The following is a 19656-nucleotide window of genomic DNA, read 5'->3' on the forward strand; positions in this document are numbered from 1 at the left end:
CAGTGTACCAAATGTGCAATTATTGTGATTTCACCTAAGCAGCCTACCATTTTCTTCTATCAATTTTTTTTGGTTACATGTCTATAGTACCTTTTTACTATAATTAACCTAAGCACACAAGCAATTAATGTGGTAGCAATAATTAAAAAGACATTGGCAAGTATTACTTAAAGTATTACCTAGTACAACCGAATCCACGCGTATGTATAAATCTTGTCCTTCATTAGAAAATGTTCTTATGTCGACCAAGTCCCCATGCCATGTCAAGCATCCAATCCCTTCCTCACTCTCATCTGCACTTGTGTAAGCTGTACAAGAACAATTCCTTAAGCATTCCTGCTCACACTCTTTCAAACTTAAACTCATGTCTACATGTGCTATTGAAGTATCAGGCACCTTCACACTTGCCAACTTGACGAACCCTTCTCCGCTCTTACATGTGGACACCCCTTGGTTCCTTACACACCCACTTGACCCATCTCTAATGCGCCAATCAAGAGGTGACTTGGGTTCGAACCCGGGTAAGCACACGCAATCGAACTCATCCCCATTGTATGGGTCACAGTAACTATTTGGACCACACTTTAAATATATATCGCATGACTCTTTTGGGTAACATAACTTGACCCATTTACCATTGTCCCAAATGTACATCCCAAATGTACCTGATTCACCTAAGACAAATATAATTTTAGAGTAATCATTGGGCTCAATTATACTATACATAATGGTGATTTCATCTTGATTATTCACAAAACTAACATTCATGAGGGAAATATATAATTTCGATTTCATTTCTGGTACACCGGCCAATCCTTGGTTGCTCCAAGTTCCGCCCCGCCACAATGGAGTCCGACCCTTGTATAACAACAATTGGGGGTACCCAATTGGATCGAGTTTAAATGAGTACTTACCTATTTTCGGGTCATCTTGGGACTTCCAAGATGTTAAGTATCGGCTTAACCCAGTTTGCCGATCCAGCCCAACTTTCATAAAAGGAAGAATAGTATTGGTGGGATAATCAAAGCTTTGCCATAAGACCCTTTGGCTATGTTGTTGAACCAAAACAAGATTTCCGACATCTAAGAGCTGAACCATAGAGATAGAATAGTTTGTTGATGAGACTGAAGCAATATTCGTGGACCAAATAGGAAGGGTTTGATTTTGGGTGTGGAGGACAAGGTTTCCGTGACTGTTGATGGATAGGATTCCCGAGCTATCATTGAGGGGATTGTGTCTATTTGCAACCCACACAATGGTTTGTTCGGTAATTTGGTAATACCAAATTCCAACGTAGCGGCGGTTGGAATTGCCAGGGCTGAAAAATCCAAGTACAAAGGTTTTTTGGTTTGAGACTAGAGTTTGACCATCCTTGATGGGCTGGTCCAGTGTTATGGTATCAAGGGAAACACAAATTGGGAAAAGAAGGGAGAGAAGTAATAGCAATACTGATTTCAATAAGGATTTAGCAGTATTCATCGTTTTCCAATGAAGATTGTAGGACATGAGAGTGCGTAAGAAGAGCATCTGAATGCATGTGTGTTAATTCATATTAATACCTCAAGCCGAAGCTCACTATTCACATATATCCACATTTGTTTTTAGCGTGTTGACCTTCAAGTAATTGCGTCATTTCTTATTTGCTTTATTAAGCCTTCTAGAATGAAACAGATTGAGATATGGTGCAGGAAAACCAAACTGCCGACAGGGGTGGGATCATGTACAGTCCAGGGGTTCAAAAGAAGAAGACGAAACACCTGTTAATATTCCAGAATTAAAAGAATTATTTGAAATTGATTGTTTATCATCTACAAAACACTTTTTTTTTATTTATTATTCAAGAACCAAACACCTTTAATACTCAAGAACCAAACACCTTTTTATTTATTTATTATTTATTTATTTTTTATGACATGCCCACGGAATAAGATTACCTGCCCCCAGAATAAGATTACTGCCTTGAATTAACCAAATGGGCACTACGTTATATAGATTATTGGATTGCACGTCCCACACGGCTAAGAAAACTGGCGTGAATGAAGTTTCGACGAGAGTTGACATAGAAATTGACTTTGCTTCCATCCGTCAATGGTTACGGGAAATGGAATAATCATTTCAGGGAAGACGACGGACGGTCGAGTAATATTATAATAATACCTGATTCCTATACCTAACGGGTTATATTAAAATCACAACATTTGTCACACCCTATATATATATATATATATATATTGTTTGTCATTTTTACATAAACAGGTTATTTTCTTTTTTTTTACCACTTATAGTTTGTTACACCATTTTCTTTATTTACTATTTATAGTTTGCTATGTTAGAGTTAGTGGTAGCTTTAGGATTTTTTTAGAGGAGTTGATAAGAAGATGCATTTTGGGTAATAAATTTATCTTGCAGTCAACATTGTTTCCTTATTATAAATTTGTCTATTGTATGCACTAGCAATAGAATAAAAAAAAATAAAGTATAAGTTCATTTGACATTTTTTTCTTAATGCAACAAGCATATTAATTTTTTTGCTAAGCTAATTTTATTATTACTGCTTAAAATACTTTTATCTATTAGTTTAGGTTAACTATATGTTTATACTGAACTATCAATGTAAGATTTACATTGTAGAAAATTATATTGTACAAGTTTGTTTAGAATCAATGTAAAGTTTATATTATAAATAATTATACTGTACACATTAGCAAAAAATATACAATATTGTACACATTTGTTTTAAAACAATGTAAATCTTATATTGATAGTATAATGTAAACTATGAATTTTCCATTAGTTTATTTCAAATTTGTTAAGATCTAAGTGAAGTGATGCCTACGACATTGAGCTATAAGGAACTTACTCTCAATTTACAAATTTTCTGTTTTTATTATTATTATTATTATTATTTTGTTTTTAATATGTACTTTTGCCTCTATATCATAGTTCTCAAAACGCGTGAAGCATGAAATGAATTGGTTTATATTTAATGATTTCTATGGTGAATTTGTCGAGTCTTTTTACAATTTGACAATAATACCCAAGTAATTGACTAAAATGTTCTTGACTAAGTCTTTGGAAATTAAGAAGGGTAATGTAGATAATTTGGATGGATGGAGTAATGTTCTTTTGCAATCTTGTAAGGTTTTGTCGGTTACTTTGCCTGAAACAAAGGGAATGGGGGAGGGAGGGTTCCTTTTTCAAAGGGAGGAAAGTTATCATTCCCTTAACTTTTTCATTAATGACAAAGAAAAAAGCTATGTTTTCAGCACTATGCCGTGGTATGGGCATTTTGGGAATTTCATAATTTTTTTCCTAAGTATTTAAAACGATTCTTTTGGCATTAAATGGTTGAGAGGAAAAGGGAAAGAACGGAGACGTTGCAGTCACGGGAAAAAGTCTACAGTTACCGAAGATCTGGAATCACGAGCTTTGTTTTTTTCTAAGGTTTATAATGACTAAATTGCCCTTCAAATATGGAAATTGTACCAAAAGTCCAAATTTATGTGCTAACTTAACACTGTTTAAGAGAACTTAAATGTTGACACGTGTTTGCATTGCTCTATAGACTTTCCTTGGTGTGACGTTCCACGGAATAAATAAATAAAGAAAACAATTTTCCTTTGTCTTAAATGCAAATAAATGAAAATTATGAGGATTTATCAATGGGGAGAATGCAAATAAATGACTAAAATGCAAATAAATAAATAATTTGATAATTGGGAGATTGAGGGTTTGAATTATGAACATTTTCAATGAAAATGTCAAGAAGTGCAATTTTAATGACAAGGTTCTTGCTTCTCAAAAAAAAAAAAAAAAAAAAAAAAAATCAAGGTTCTTAGTTGACACATGTGTAACAGTGTAGTCAAAGACTTGATACATCACTTCCATATATATTTAAAAATAAAACCCAATAAGAGTGCTCGGACTGTGAGTTCATTGATGGTAAACTTGAAGTTTCCAAATCCATCAATCAAATGAAACCTATCATAACTTTGAATTGTTCATGATACTTAATAGTTAATTGAATTGAATCTTACTTCGAATAAAATTATATTACTTGATAACTTAAGATTGACTTATTTTTAATACTTTTTAAATTAGAATTTTTTTTTTATTTTAATAAGAAATTGTCACATTATCTACTAATTAAATAAAATGTAAAAATTAAAACTCACTATTACTTATCATTGTATATTTAAAATAAAAGGACATGTCCAATTAAAAAAAGTACTCTAGATATGCCACACCCTAATAACTTTAGACTTTTATTTATTTATTTTTTTTTTTTTTTTTGAGAAACTAGACTTTTAGTTATTTAATTTCCTTAATGTAACTAGCATTATCTTCATTGACCTTAAAAAAATCTTCTTAATTAAGGCATCAAGAAAACACACCCTTTTTTAAAACAAAGTCAAATAATCAAATCAAGTCTATCACAAACAATATCGCAGCCTAATAAAGGTCATTGATCCACATGTAATCAGATCAAGCAGGCAAAATTAAAATTATCTTAAACACATCTCAAACGACTTTCTCATATTTTCATGCATAAGAGCCACTCTTATATTTAACCGAATTTTCTAATTTTGAAACAGATCTTTCCATGTTTCCTTACAATAAATATGAAGTGGGATTCAATCTATAATTTGCCTAACAATTTAAGTCATGTATAGAACAAGTAAAAATTAAAGGTTATAAAACCTTCAGTAGCTTGTCCAATGTGGGCAACAATCTCTATATTGTCATTATAAATTTTTGGAGCCCCTTTAGCATCAGTTTGGATAGTTTGGTTTCAACTGCGTTTGCATCCAACTTAGTGGGTCCTGTGCATTGTTTACGGGACCCACAAGTACTTTGTTCAACAAAATTTTCATTAAAATTGAGTTCCACGGTACTATTCACATATTTGAAAATTATTTTGTTACAATATTTTCAATTTTCAGTTTTCAACTTTTAATAATAAGTGATATCCAAATAGACTCTTAGTAATAGAACTCTAAACATTTCTATTTGTGTTAAGTTACAGAATTGGGAAAGCCCATGACATTGATGATGAAAAAAATGTTGTACAAAAGATACATTTCTAACAGAGATGGATGGATATAATTGAAAATGTACAAATATTTTACCCCCCCCCCCCCCCCCCCCCCCGCCCCCCCCCAAAAAAAAAAATGTACAAATTTTAATTGCATAGCTGTCTGAGAACTATAGAGAGGCTCCAATAATGCAAATTTACATTTTTGGCAATAATACCTGATTGGACTGGTGTATCTTTCTTTCCATAATATCACTAATTTAGCCGAAACAAGATTGGACTTGTGTACTATAATCACTAGTTCAGTACAATCTAAGTTCGGATGATGAATAAATTTTCCCAACCTTCTTTCCTCCTCCTTCGTTATTGTTAAATATTAGGTACCTATAAATTTTTTTGTGTGCTAAATAACCATTTTAATGAAATAAAGATAGAATTACAAAATAAGAGAGGGCCTGTAACCGTCTATGTCTAATGCCTGAGCCATCAAGCTAAGAAGACTAGAGCGGAAAATTGGCCTTGTCTAGTTGAACAAACCTCCAACGTAGGTACCTATAATTTAGTTTGACCGCCATTAGGAAAATTATAAAATTAACAAAGATTGGTTGCGTAGGTTAGGCATTATCAACATTACTTTTGTAAAATTAACAAAGATTGGTTGATTTTTATTACTCTTTTCTCCCTATTGTCAAATTGATAAATTTGATTATCACATTAACATTGCCACATTAAAGATTAAAATAAACGAAACCCAAAAATACGACGGGTTAATCAGAAAGTAGGTTTGTCAAAGAAAATAAGATATATATATATAGCATTCAAACTTCTTTCAATTTCAATCACACTTTTGAATGGTTTTTAACCACTAAGGATTTTTGGCAACCTAAAACAACAACTTCCTTAACATTGAAAGAAAGCGAAACCCATCAATTTGATTGGCCCACAAAGTGAAGAAATTATGCACACAACACATTTTTATTTCCAAATCATGCTTTTAAAAGGTTTTTGCCTACCTAAAGATTGTATTTATGAATGATCTTGGTTTTAAAACTAGGATTGAGGTTCATTGGTCTCCGGGTATACATCTAACTCAACAAAGATATACAATGAATTTTTGTTTGTTTGTTTTATTTTGTTTTTGAATTAACATAAAATCATAAATTTGAGACCATTATTTCATTTGAAATTGGTAAGAGTTTATTATACGAGGCAAAGTATTCCTTCAATTCGGATTGGAGGAATCTTCCGAAAGTTATTACATGACTGTTCATAAAATTATTCACATTAAATCATTTAAATAAGTGATATAATTTTAATTATGTAATTAATAGTACATATGGATATTCATATGTGTCCATAGAAAGTTAAGAGAAATATTATAAACTTAAATATATAGGCGAATACTAATGCGTGTCATGTCCATAAAATGTTAGAAGTCATTATAGACTTGGTCTTTAAATTACAAAGGAGGAGGAAAGTGACAGCATAAAGAAGAGAAAACCTTCCTCAGATGATAACGAGGACCCTGTAATTAAGGTCATCAAATGACAGCTGTGCAGAAAGAGATGGCTTAGATTTATTTGTGAGAAAGAGAAGTGAAAGAAAATGAAGGGGTTGACGAGACTGGTTCAAAATTCTCAACCTCTGGTTCAGCCATGAGAGTAAAAATAAGAAAAGAAAAGAGTTGAAATGACCTGCTCTAAATTATAAAAACAAGAGGTGGGGTAGTTTCTTTGTCATAAAGATGAAACGTGATCCATGAGGATTGCCATGTGTATGGCCGTTGGGGCCGTTTATACAGGTACATTTGGCTAGGTGAAAATATAATTTATAATCATTGGATGTGGCCAATCTTTGATTGTCAAGGTTTTGTGCTGGACAGATATGGACCTTACATCCAATTCTGAATATGAATAATGGGAAACCAAAAAAAAAATCATAATTTGTTTTCACTCTCAATTTTTGATGTTGAAATTTTTGATAATTGTTAAGAATGAAATTAATTTTATTATTACTTTGGAGTTGCTTGCAAAGCATTAAAATTTCCCTCACTTGTTGAGTTCTTGATAGGAAATAAAAAAAAGGGTTTGTTGAGGGGACTGTAGAGGAAATAAAGTTAGAATAGTGGTTGAATAATTAAATTCGCACTTTCTTAATAAGTTATGTTTTTTTGAGACAAATGGTAGTTATATCAATGCTAAGAACTGGCTGAAAAAATCTTTTTAGAATTCATTTATGTGTATTAATGTAGTAATATAGCTTCACGCTGCAACTTAAGGGACAACAAATTGGCAATCAGAGCAACCTTGGGCTTCAAATATTACACTTTTGGGTTGCTAGAATAGGTATAGTGCCCACAGCGAAAGTGTCAATACCGTCTTCATGTGGTATGGGCCTGGAGAGAGTTGGATATCATTTATGGTTTGCAACTAGATGGCCATGTATAGCCTAATATACATATTATTACATACTAAAGATGTTTTTTTTGCAGCCAGTCATAGAATGAATAAGAAACATGAAGGATGTCTTTTAACCTTTCAGGAAAAAGGGGAGAAACTTATTGTTAGTTTTTATGACAGATTCCTGTCTCACTTTCCTTTGCTTATAGGGAGATAATCTACATTCTAGTTGTATTTATCTTCCACCCTATTTGTTACTCTTTTTTAGGTTCAAGTGTTCTTTACATTTAGATATTAGCCATATGAGATCAGATCAACATTTTTAGCACAATCCATAAGGTGACTCTTCCCTGACATTATAATTAAGATGATACTAAAACTTATTTTCATTGTATTACATTTATTGGTTCCTTTACTTTTTTCGATTCTATGGTTGCAATTAAACTTGGACATCTCAGTGGGCAAATCAATGAATTTATCATCACTGCCCATAAGCACTTGACTCTTGGTAATGATTTCATTACAAGTCTTGGACTATACCATTTTATTAGCAGGAGTATTACACATTGATTTTAAAAAAAATATTTTTTTATATAATACATACTATATTCGTACAAGAAAAATAAATAGGGCAGAGTAGATTTAGAGGAAGTTAATCTTGATGCCGAAAGGACATCTTAGTACAATGCTGAAACGGCCTGGGGCTTTAGTGACCATCAATTAAAGAAATTGTTACTTCATTTACAGAATTGATCTTTTTACTAGTTGATCTGTATTTACTATTATAAGAACTCTTCAAAATAAATGCAAGTTGTTTTGGAGAAGGAAGGGGTGTGTCATTACCCAACATGAAAACAACTGCTGCCATGGTTGGTCGATCTATTGGATATTCTTGCACCCATAAAAGCCCAATTTGAATGCATTTGATAACTTCAGTAGCAGGGCATGTCTCACCTAGTGATGAATCAACTATTTCCATAGCTTTGCCTTCTCTCCATAGGTCCCAAACCTACAAACAACATATTCATTATATTAGGCAAAATAAAATGAGGCTAATATTGTAATTCACTCTTTGCATATGTACTTATATGTCCAATTAAATTTGAAGAGGGATTGTCACGATAATAATTACTATTCCTTTTACTAGTTATGATCTCTAGTAGCAACACCCCAAATCTAAATACATTAGACTTTATTGAAAATAGTCTTTGCATTGTGTATTCTGGTGACATATAACCACTGTAGCAAAACAATGAAAAAAGAACTACTGAGCCTTGCTTATTATTCAACAAAAATTAAGAAAAAAAGCTCTAGCTTTGTGCACCAACTATGCAAAAAGTGGAAACTATTAATAAGTTTTTATCTTGGGATAGACTTACTATGTTCCAACGATGCAATTTATCTTTGCTTCAATTTGGTCCCCTCCAAAGATTCTAGCCATACCAAAGTCTGAAAATTTTGGATTTAGTGCAGTATCAAGTAGGACATCGCTAGACTTTAAATCTCTATGGATAACTCTTAATCTCAAGTCTTAATGAAGATATAAAATTCCTCAAGCAATCCCACAAATAATCTCCAACCATTTTCCCCAATTTAAACATGACCGTTTTGTGTCATCTAAAATAAGGGACAAGAACATAGATCAGACGGCATGGATGCTTAAGTGTTTATTCGTTATGGACCTATTCTAATGATGATGCAAGAAGTTCATATAAAAAAGAAGACATACCAAAAAGGACAAAGTCCAAGCTCTTGTTTGGCATGTACTCATAGATTAACATTTTCTCTTCTTCTCTTCTAGCTTGCACACACTTTTTTCTTCCATGATCTCAATGCTGGAAAGAATGTCTCTTGGAGTTGAAAACAATGCGCTTTTCAAATATTAAGTGACTAAGATCAAGAAACTTATGACAAAGAATTGATTTTGACATACCCATCTGTAAAAAAACATGTCTAGAATATCATATGAAACCAAGCAAAAAGATAGTAATTTGGTATACCCACCTCCTCAATCATCTCTCTGTGCAGGGGCGGTTTGATGCATTTAGAGGCCTTAGGCGAAAATTGACTCGAGACTTTTCATATATTTAAATATGACTTTTTTTTTTTTATAAAAGAAAATTAACATTACTTAAATTCTATTATCTTGTTTTAAATGCAAAATTATTAATTAACCATGTAGAATCGTTTTTTCTTTAGAAAATCTATAGACATAAAAAAATTGACAAAACTTTTCGCAGTTGTTGATGTGGCAAATTGGCAATGGTAAGTAAAAATGTGATATTAGTGGTAGACCTAGATGAAAATTAGTGAAAGTTGACAACTCAACTGTTATGAAAAATTTGTGAAATTCTTTGTGTATTGCTCTATTTTTTTTTTTTTTTTTTTGTGAAAAGTGCTATATTTACAATATTTTCACAATAAATCCTAAATATTAAGTTGTTACTAGTTCTAATTTAAACTCACCACTGAATTACTTTTTTTCCCACCAATAACAGCCAGTAACAACTTGCCACTTAGGATTTATTGTGAAAAATGTTATGAACGTGGCATTTTTCTCTCTTTTTTCTTGTTTTTTATTTGATAAAAAAAAGCTATTTTATTTATTGGCTAATATTTTTGGGCTTAATGAATAAGTTTATAATATAAAAAATTACTTTATTGGCCAAAATTTGGGGGCCTTTTTCTACTCGGGGGCCTTAGGCAACCGCCTCACTTGCTTTCATACTAGAGCCGCCCTGTCTCTGTGCTCCATATTTTAGTTTTAACTACGAGACCGAAGCAACTCCTACATCATCTTTCAAGAGAATAAGTCCAGTACTTGTGCTAATAGTAATTCTAGCAGTACTCTTCTTCATTTATGGTCTTTCAAAAAGATGGGATGCTTCCTACGTGTAGTCATGCTTTGCTTTTCATAGAGTGAATAAATATATGGCTTTTTTCAAACTCAACATGCCCTCTAGGTAGAGGGACTCTATTGGGCTTTGGCAATCCTATGGAAATTCCAGCACTTAATTTTGCTGTTTCCAGGGAGCAATCAAGTAGGCTTCCTAATGATGGAGAGAATAGGTCTTCTAGTAGTTAGAAGCCAATAAATATAAAGGAAGCTGTTGGCGAAAAGAGAGTATTTTGATTTTCTGTGAGACTTGGGAAGTTCAGAAGCTTACATGATGGAGTAGGTTGTAGAAGGAGAGAAGGGGAAACAAGTAGCTGTAATTTGGATGCTAGAAGGTGTTATTCAATCTTAATGGTACATTTCAGACTTTTCAGTAAGTGGTTGATGATTCAAATCTACAAATGGCATTGTCTGATGGTAGTGGTGTTGGTGATGGAGGTGGTAATGTGAAGCATGTCAATGAAAGAGGATACCTTGCAAAATTTTCAGATAACGGGGATGTGGAGGGAAAAAAAATCAGTGGCCACACAAAAGGCGAGAGCTTCTCCGTATCGAAGATCTGGCTTTGGTCAAAGAAGAGCAGATTTCCAAGTTCTTTAAACAATCGTATGGATTTGCTGCCTTCCTTAATGCAAGTATCCCAATTAATAACAATGAAACTCATGCTTTGTAAAAGGTGTATGACTAAATTTTTTTGTGTGCTCTCTTGATTAATCAATCACAGACATATAAGCTAGTAATGCTGTGTCCTGTTTTTCTTATTTTTAGTTATATTGGAAAGATATACCTCTTATTTAAAAAATTTCTCATGTTTTGCCAAAAGTTTCAGGCCAAAATGGCCAAATGGCTATAAAATTCTAAGTATATAGTTAGTAGTTCTAGTTACCAAACTATATTACTTACTAGCATCTCGAGTTTAAAAGACTCGATTTTACCCTATAAATCGAGTCTCAGGGACTCGATTTTCATGGTCTAATCATTTCCGACGTGGCATATTTTTCCACGTGGACACATGAAAATCGAGTCTCTAAGACTCGATTTGTAAACCTTATAAAGGTCAAAGCAGCACCTAGAAGAACCCAGACTCAGAAAAAAAAAAAAAAAAAAAAAAAAAAAAAAAAAAAAAAAAAAAAAAAAAAAAACAAAACAGATGGAGAAGAACCCAGGCTGCACGGCGAACCACACTGCCTGGCCTGGGTCACGCACGGCCAGGCCACGTGTGCTGCGCACGACCCAGGCCTGCGACCTGGCCTGGGTTGCACACGGCCAGGCCGCGCGACCTAGGCCAATCGATCCAGGTTCTTCTGTTCTGGGTTCTTCTCTCTTTCTGTTTCTGGGTTTTTTTTTTTTTTTTTTTTTTTTTTTCTCTGGATTCTTCTCTGATATGTTCTGGGCAATTCGCCTCTCTCATCTGATCTAATTCTTTCTCCTTTGATTTGATTGTTGTGTTTCTGGATTTCTTAAAAAAAAAAAAAATTGTTTATTTTGGCTTGTACGAGAGACTTGAGAGTTGAAATTTTTTAAAATTTTTTTGGTTTATAAATCGAGTCTTAGAGACTCGATTTCCAAATAGGGAAAAAATGCCACATCACACCATGGAAATCAAGTCTTTGAGACTCAATTTATAGACTAAAATCGAGTCTTTTAGACTCGAGATGTTAGTAAATAATATAGTTTGGTAACTAGAACTACTAACTATATACTTAGGATTTTATAGCCATTTGGCCAAAGTTTCAAGGGCAAGTTCCCTCGCGTGCATTTTATTTTATTTTTGATAGGTCCATAGCATGCATTTTGTTGCAGTAATGGAATTCAAGATTGTTAGAGAAGTGTGGGGGGAAAGGCCCAATTGTAAAAAATGGGCCTGTGATAGTAAGTCCAAAGATCCAAAGGAAGAGTCAGAGAAAGAAAGTATGGCCCACTCAGGCAAAGCTAGCCCAACCTTGAAAAATCCTGAAGGTATACCATGTGAGGGCCAACACCTCCTCGTCAAGTTTTCTCGGCTACAATTGAAGTGAGACAAAAAACAAACAAATCCAACTGCCCAACGGAGGAAACGTCTTAACTAAGCAACCATCCTTTTCACGTTAAATGACATCCACTCACTAACAGTGTCACATTTATTGCTAAATGACCCATTAAGACAATACTTAACATCATTTTTTCCGAATAAAGTCAAGTTCGTAGAGATGCTCTCGGGCTTAGGCACGTAGAGCAGGTTCAGTCTTGCAGCTCCGCTTGCAAGAAGTGTGGTGGCTCCCGGAGTGAGGCCGTGGCTCGTTCCCCTCTTTCACCTCGTCCGCTGCTGGGCTGACCCCCAACGGAAGTAGTGTCGATGGCGGAGGAACTAGAAGTGCTTTGGAAAAAACTTACTTTCACTGAAGAGGAAGACGTAGGAATAATATTAGATAGTAGTAGCACAAGAGCAGCGAAAGAAATAGGAAAATGCTGCGTTTTGATGAAGATACTGACTCAAAGATGCATAAGTTTGGATGCACTGAGGAAAAACCTGCGAATGTTGTGGAAGCCGAACAAAGGGGTCCAGATTTCTGAGATTGATGAAGAACTCTTTTTAGTGGAGTTTGGGGATGGGAAAGACAAAAAGAGGGTGATTGAGATGTGTCCTTGGAACTATGAAAAACAACTAATTCTTATTCAAGACTTTGAAGGTGAACTTACCCCAAAGGAGATCGACATCAAATGGGCCCCGTTCTGGATTCAAATTTACAACCTCCCATTGAAATGCAGAACCAAGGAAACCGGATGGGCTATTGGCTCAAGCTTAGGGACGGTGTTGGATGTTGATGTTCCAGAATCCGGTGTTCAATGGGGCAAATGTCTTCGAGTTCGGGTGCGGATTGATACGACAAAACGATTGCTGAGAGGAAAGAAAGTAACCATTGAGGGTGGCGAGAGCAGGTGGGTGAGCTTCAAATTTGAGAGGCTACCAAACTTCTGCTATAGATGCGGCCTCCTTGATCATGCTCTGAAAGATTGTAGTGAGGAGTTTGACACTACCAGAGGAGCGGAGACGAACTTACTCCAGTACGGGTCTTGGCTGAGGGGTGAACCATTACGACGGAGTGGATATGAGAGCTTCAAAATGGGGTCTAGAACTGAAGGTGTCGGTGGCTCCGGTAAAACAGAAGGTAGCAAGGGGAGGAGTGCGACGGTGACACAGGAACCAAGCAAAGATCCTGTGAGTGGCGGAAATCACGGATCTGAGTTGACAGCTCTGAAGGGTAGTAACTCGATGCAGGACAGCAACCCGAGGAGTGATGGAGATGTTTCTGGTCCCTATACTCCTCTGTCAGAAGATCTAAGTGAGAAGGGCAATCTCACTGAGAGGGAAGGAAAGCTAGGGGGATCGGAAACCTCTTTGGGCTGTCAGAAAAAGGTGCATACCTCAGTCCAAGCTTCCCCTTTAGCTGAAATGCAATGGGAGACAGCTCACCCGGTGGTTTTGGATGAAAGTCACGTGGGTGCTTTGGCGCCAACAAAAATCCTGGATGAAAAGGTGATGGGCCAAAATCCCGTGGGCCAAGATTTGGGCCTATCTACTTATAGTCACTCGGTGGGGCAAAATGAGATTGTGGAGACTCCAAGCCCACCCAAAAAAGAAGGAAGCAGGCCAGCAAGGGATGAAAAGTCCAAGCCCAATAATGATGGAAAATGCCCCCTGGAAGTCAAAAAAGAGGGCCCAACCCCACTACAAGTCGTGGACACCAACATACAAGTCCCCCACGACTCCTCCATTTTAGCTCTTCTCCCTGAGAACAAAAATGGCACGGTGCAAGCTAAATGGAAGCGTATTCCTCGCATGGAGACGGGCACACCCTCTCTCTGTGCTGGTATTGCTGGTTCTAAACGTCCCACGGAAATGGTTTCGGATCTTAATGAGTTACCAAGCAAAAAAATTCTGGTTTCTCATTCGGATAAAGAAAATCATATTGTAATGGCGAAGGCTGGCTCCCAGCCTCGCCAGATGCAATGAGTTGCATAATGTGGAACTGTAGGGGGCTTGGGAACTAACTGGCAGTTCAGGAGCTTGTGGAAGTGGTGCAGGCGAAAGCTCCCTCTGTTGTGTTCTTAGCCGAAACACTGGCAGACGAGGCAAGGCTGGAATATGTTAAGGATAGGATACGGTTTGACAAATTATTCACGGTGGAAAGAGTGAGCAGAGGCGGTGGTTTAGCTTTACTGTGGAAATCTGACATTGATGTCGAAGTTGAATCATCCTCGGTGAACCACATTGACGTCACAATCAACAATCACTCTGTGGCAGCTTGGCGTCTCACTGGGTTCTATGGTGAACCAGAAACTCACTTGAGACATGAGTCGTGGGATCTTCTTAAGCACCTCCACAGACAGAGTCCCATGCCGTGGCTTTGTGCTGGCGATTTTAATGAGATAACTAAACAGTCGGAAAAAGTGGGTGGTAGATTGAGGCCCTTCTCGCAAATGCAGAATTTCAAGGAGACTTTGGACGAATGTGGGTTAATGGATTTGGGCTACATAGGTTCTCCATTTACGTGGAGCAAACATTTCAGGAGTGGAGCGTCAATATGGGAAAGGCTGGACAGGGCAGTGGCATCTCATGATTGGTTTATTAGATTTCCAGGCTCTCGTGTCCACCACGTGGACAGCTCAACATCGGACCATAAATTTCTGTGGATTGATCCTTCATTCCTGGATTTTCAGTTAAAAAAGAAGATCTTCAGGTTTGAAGAAATGTGGTTAGCGGATAAAGGTTGTGGCGAAACAGTTGAAGGGGTGTGGCAAGCCAGTTTTGAGGGGACTGTGAATTTGAAGGTGATCCAGAAAATTGAGAATTGTGGGGAAAAGTTGACTCTTTGGAGCCGCAATAATTTTGGCAACGTCCGGAGGGAGTTGGTTAAAAAAAGAAAAGAATTAAACCGGGCGGAGCAACAAGCTGTGAGGACTGGGAACTCGTTTCGGGTTGTGCTCTTAAAGAAAGAAATAAATTCTCTAATGGGGAAAGAAGAAAGGATGTGGAGACAGAGATCGAGATTCACCTACATCAAAGAGGGTGATCGGAACACCCGTTTTTTCCACAGCCGTGCCACAATGAGAAAGCGAAGAAATTACATAAAAAATATCCGTAACCAAGAGGATGTGTGGTGCACCGGCCAGGAGGAGATTGCTGTTACCTTTGTGGAATTCTATAAAAAGTTGTTCACTTCCTCAACTTCAAATGTTAACCCAGAAGATCTTGACTGTATCCCGCAGGTTGTGACTGGAGAGATGAATGAGATTCTGGTGGGTGAATTTCAAGCTTGGGAGGTTGATGCAGCTCTGAACCAAATGGCCCCTCTCAAAGCCCCAGGACCCGACGGAATGCCTCCCCTGTTTTTCCAGAACTTCTGGCATCTGGTTAAAGGTGATGTTACCCAATCTGTTCTGCATTTCTTGAATTCTGGTTCTCTGCCTCATCCTTTAAATCATACATTTATTACATTGATTCCAAAAACAAAAAATCCTGAGCGGGTTTCCGAATTCAGACCCATTAGCCTGTGCAATGTGCTATATAAAATCTTCTCTAAAGTTTTAGCCAATAGATTGAAAAAAGTGCTTCCTCATATCATTTCTGAGCATCAGAGTGCATTTATTAAAGGCCGGTTGATCACAGACAATATTCTTGTGGCCTATGAAACATTGCATTACATGAAGAACCATAATTCAGGGAGTTCGGGCTTTATGGCTCTCAAATTAGATATGAGCAAAGCCTACGATAGGGTCGAGTGGTCTTTCCTGAGAAATGTTATGCTGGTTATGGGGTTCGATGAGCGTTGGGTGGCTCTTGTTATGGAATGTGTTACTACGGTGACATACTCCATTTTAATTAACGGTGAACCCATGGGTGACATCAAGCCGAGTAGAGGTATTCGACAAGGTGACCCATTATCACCTTATCTTTTCTTGTTGTGTTCCGAGGGTCTCCACAGGATGATTCAAAGAGCGGCTTGCAATGGGGTTATCAAAGGTGTATCTATTTGTCGCAATGGACCAAAGTTGACTCATTTATTTTTCGCCGACGATAGCCTCTTATTTTGTAGGGCTACCATCCAAGAATGTCGAAAGATTATGGGTATCCTTGCTGCATATGAGGAGGTTTCGGGGCAAAGATTGAATAGAGAGAAGACGGCCCTTTTCTTTAGCAAGTCCACGACCCTAGACCATCAAGCTCAGATTATGGAGGAACTCGGGGTGTCAGAATTGAAACAGTATGAAGACTACTTGGGTCTTCCAGCTTTGGTGGGTAGAAATAAAAAAGCTAGCTTTGGCAAAATAAAACAAAGGGTCTGGAAGAGAATGCAAGGTTGGGAAGGGAAACTTTTGACACAAGCGGGTCGTGAAGTTCTAATCAAATCGGTGATTCAAGCTATACCCACGTACACGATGGGCTGTTTCAAACTCCCTTCCACTTTGTGCCATGAGATTGAGATAATGGTTAGGAAGTTTTGGTGGGGTCAAAGAGGTGAGAGACGGAAAATCCATTGGGTAAGATGGGATGACCTTTGTCGCCAAAAAAATGACGGGGGAATGGGGTTTAAGGACCTCACTATGTTCAACGAGGCCATGCTTGCTAAACTTGCTTGGAGACTCCTTCATGATGACAACTCCCTCTTCTTTAGGGTCTTTAAGGCTCGTTTTTTCCCCTCGGGAACCATTCTTGATGCCAAGGATTCTGTTTCGGCCTCTTATGCATAAAGGAGTATTCTAAAGGGCCGCGATGTCATCCAAAAAGGGGCACTTTGGAGGGTGGGTGATGGGCAGCAAATTAGAATCTGGAAGGATAATTGGCTGCCTTTAAGGGGCTTAGCCAAAGTCTCTTCTCCTCAGGTGCAGGGGCAGGTAAACTCTTCAGTGGCAGTACTGATCAATGAGTCCACTAGATGCTGGCGCACCGAGGTTATTGAGCATGTTTTTGTTCCAGCTGAAGCTGCTGCCATTATGAGTATCCCTCTGCCTTCCTCCAACCAAAGAGATAAGCTCATTTGGCCTTTCACCCCTAATGGCCAATATACTGTGAAATCGGGTTACCGATTCTTGTATGAAGGCACTTCAACAAACCATGCTTCAGCTGATGACCCTCTGTTTTGGAAAAAGATTTGGGGTCTTGAAGTTCCTAACAAAGTGAAAAACTTTTTCTGGCGTGCGTGCAGGGAAGCTCTCCCAACTAAAGCTAACTTGTATCGTAGGAAGATTGCCCAGGACGCTCTCTGTGACAGTTGCAAGGGGCGAAATGAAGATGGCTCACACTCTATTTTCTTTTGTCCTTTGGTGCAGGTAGTGTGGCGGTCCGATCCTCGATGGCTTTGGCTCCGTACGTTGGTCGATCATCCAATGAAAGACATATTCAATTATGCCATCTCGGAGAAGAAAGCGGTAGAGCTTCTGGCCTTCACGGGATGGGCAATCTGGAATTGTCGTAACCAGGTCCGGCTCAGGGTTGATGCATGCCCTCTGGACCAAATTCTCAGGCTGTCGGAAGGTCGGCTTGCTGAATTCAGGGGCACTAGAACACTCATCCAAAAAATGGTTCACCATAACCATGTTCGCTGGAGACCACCTGTGGGCGACTCGGTGAAGATTAACTATGACGGTGCAATTTTCCCAGAGGAAGGACGCGCCGGCCTGGGAGTTGTATGCCGCAACTCGAAGGGTGCTGTCATTGCCTCTCTTTCTGAGCAGATTCCGTTACCAGCGACCATTCCTCTTGTCGAAGCTCTGGCTGCTAGGAGGGCTGCCGTTTTTGCTGTTGATCTTGGCCTCTCCTCGGTTGTTTTGGAGGGTGACTCTGATATTGTATTTAAGGACTTGTCAAATACTGAAACTTCCCTTGCGCCCCATGGGCATATTGTACAGGACGTTAAAGTCTTAGCTTCTTCTTTTTCATGTATTAGCTTCTCCCATACACGTAGGCAAGGGAATGGTGTCGCCCACTTTTTGGCTAGGAGGGCAATCAACTCGCCCAATCAAAATGTCTGGATGGACAATATGCCACCAGACGTATTCCATGTAGCTCTGGCTGATTTAGCCACTTCGGTTTAATATTATGAAAGCTGTTCTTTCTCAAAAAAAAAAAAAAAAAAAAAAAAAAAAAACATCATTTTTTCCACCCACTTTCACTTCAAGAGAAGGGGGAAATAGGGGATGGGACAAGTATGTCCTCTACTCACCATCCACCCTACAAGTGGACAGTGAAGGAAGAACCTCCAATATAAATAGGGACTAATCCCCTATGTGAAGGGATCCAGAAAAATTCAAGTGATAAAAGTGCAAGAGCAATTGAGAGTGAAAAGCTGTATTTATCATACCAATCCTTGGGATCCAAAGGACATATTCGTTAATCAGGTCTTAATCAAGTTCTTCATTCTATTATGTGCGTTGTCTCAATCCTTTTGGGATCTTTTACTTGATTAAGCACTTGACCCATACTTTCTGTATTAATTGTGTCGGTAATTTAAGTAATACTTCCTTAAAAACATTTTTGACCCACACAAGACAGATTTTTTTCCCTGTAAATGTTTTTGGGCCATGTAAAAAAATGAGTTTGCGAAAGATATGACCTTCTTTTATTAAAGACTAACAACATGTCAATTACACACAGGAGGTTGGTTGGTAAGAACTGGGGACTAACATTTCGGATGTCGTTGGACCTTCTTAAAGCTAGAATTGTCTTTGGCCCCCCAAAACGAGACTAGCATTTTGGATCTTCACCTGAATAATTACTTCTCTCCACTCTACCATGGTCTTTTCTTGTTAGGCAGCATTCAGTCGAAGACAATTCTATGAATCAGATTAGCTAAGATGGTGTTAATTGCAACCTGTCAATTAATTAAACATAGACTTTCACTTTTCGAGAATGAAAAGTCAAGGAAGTCCTTTGAAAACAGGCTTATTTACTATTGGCACCTACAACTTTCTATGCACTGCCAAAATGTTTTCTTTTTTCATATGTTTATGATAAAAATCTAATGCAACATGAAGATAAAAATTGGTTGAAATTTGGGAATGGTTAATCATTTACGGAGGCCAGAATTATGTTTGTATTGTTGTGTTGTGTGTATAAAGTTTTTCCTTTTGGTTAAAGTGCTAAAGAAAAAAATCATGATTGACCATTGTTTTTCCATCATGGTTTTGAGGCTTGGAGTTCTTTCCCTTTTCGTTATGACTAAAAAACTCATCCTTTGAACTAAAGTCCTCCTTTTAGTACTAGATATGGGAGGGGGAGATCTTGAAAGTGGTAAGAAAGATTTATGGTCATGATAGCTTTGTTCTCTCTCTCATGCTGGGCCTCT

The 19656-nt window shown here is 37.4% G+C and overlaps 1 protein-coding gene and 1 pseudogene across 1 annotated transcript; one reads left to right on the forward strand and one right to left on the reverse strand.

Annotated features, from left to right (window-relative positions):
• Positions 1 to 108: 108 nt before the first annotated feature.
• On the reverse strand, positions 109 to 1479 carry LOC126728796 (G-type lectin S-receptor-like serine/threonine-protein kinase At1g11410). The gene has a single exon (XM_050434573.1). It carries the CDS (start codon positions 1477 to 1479, stop codon positions 109 to 111), a length of 1371 nt encoding a protein of 456 aa, XP_050290530.1.
• An 8815-nt stretch (positions 1480 to 10294) lies between these two features.
• On the forward strand, positions 10295 to 11128 carry LOC126728797 (RING-H2 finger protein ATL47-like; annotated as a pseudogene).
• Positions 11129 to 19656: the final 8528 nt, after the last annotated feature.

This window comes from Quercus robur, chromosome 5 (assembly GCF_932294415.1).
Source record: "Quercus robur chromosome 5, dhQueRobu3.1, whole genome shotgun sequence".
In the NCBI taxonomy this organism is placed as follows: Eukaryota; Viridiplantae; Streptophyta; class Magnoliopsida; order Fagales; family Fagaceae; genus Quercus; species Quercus robur.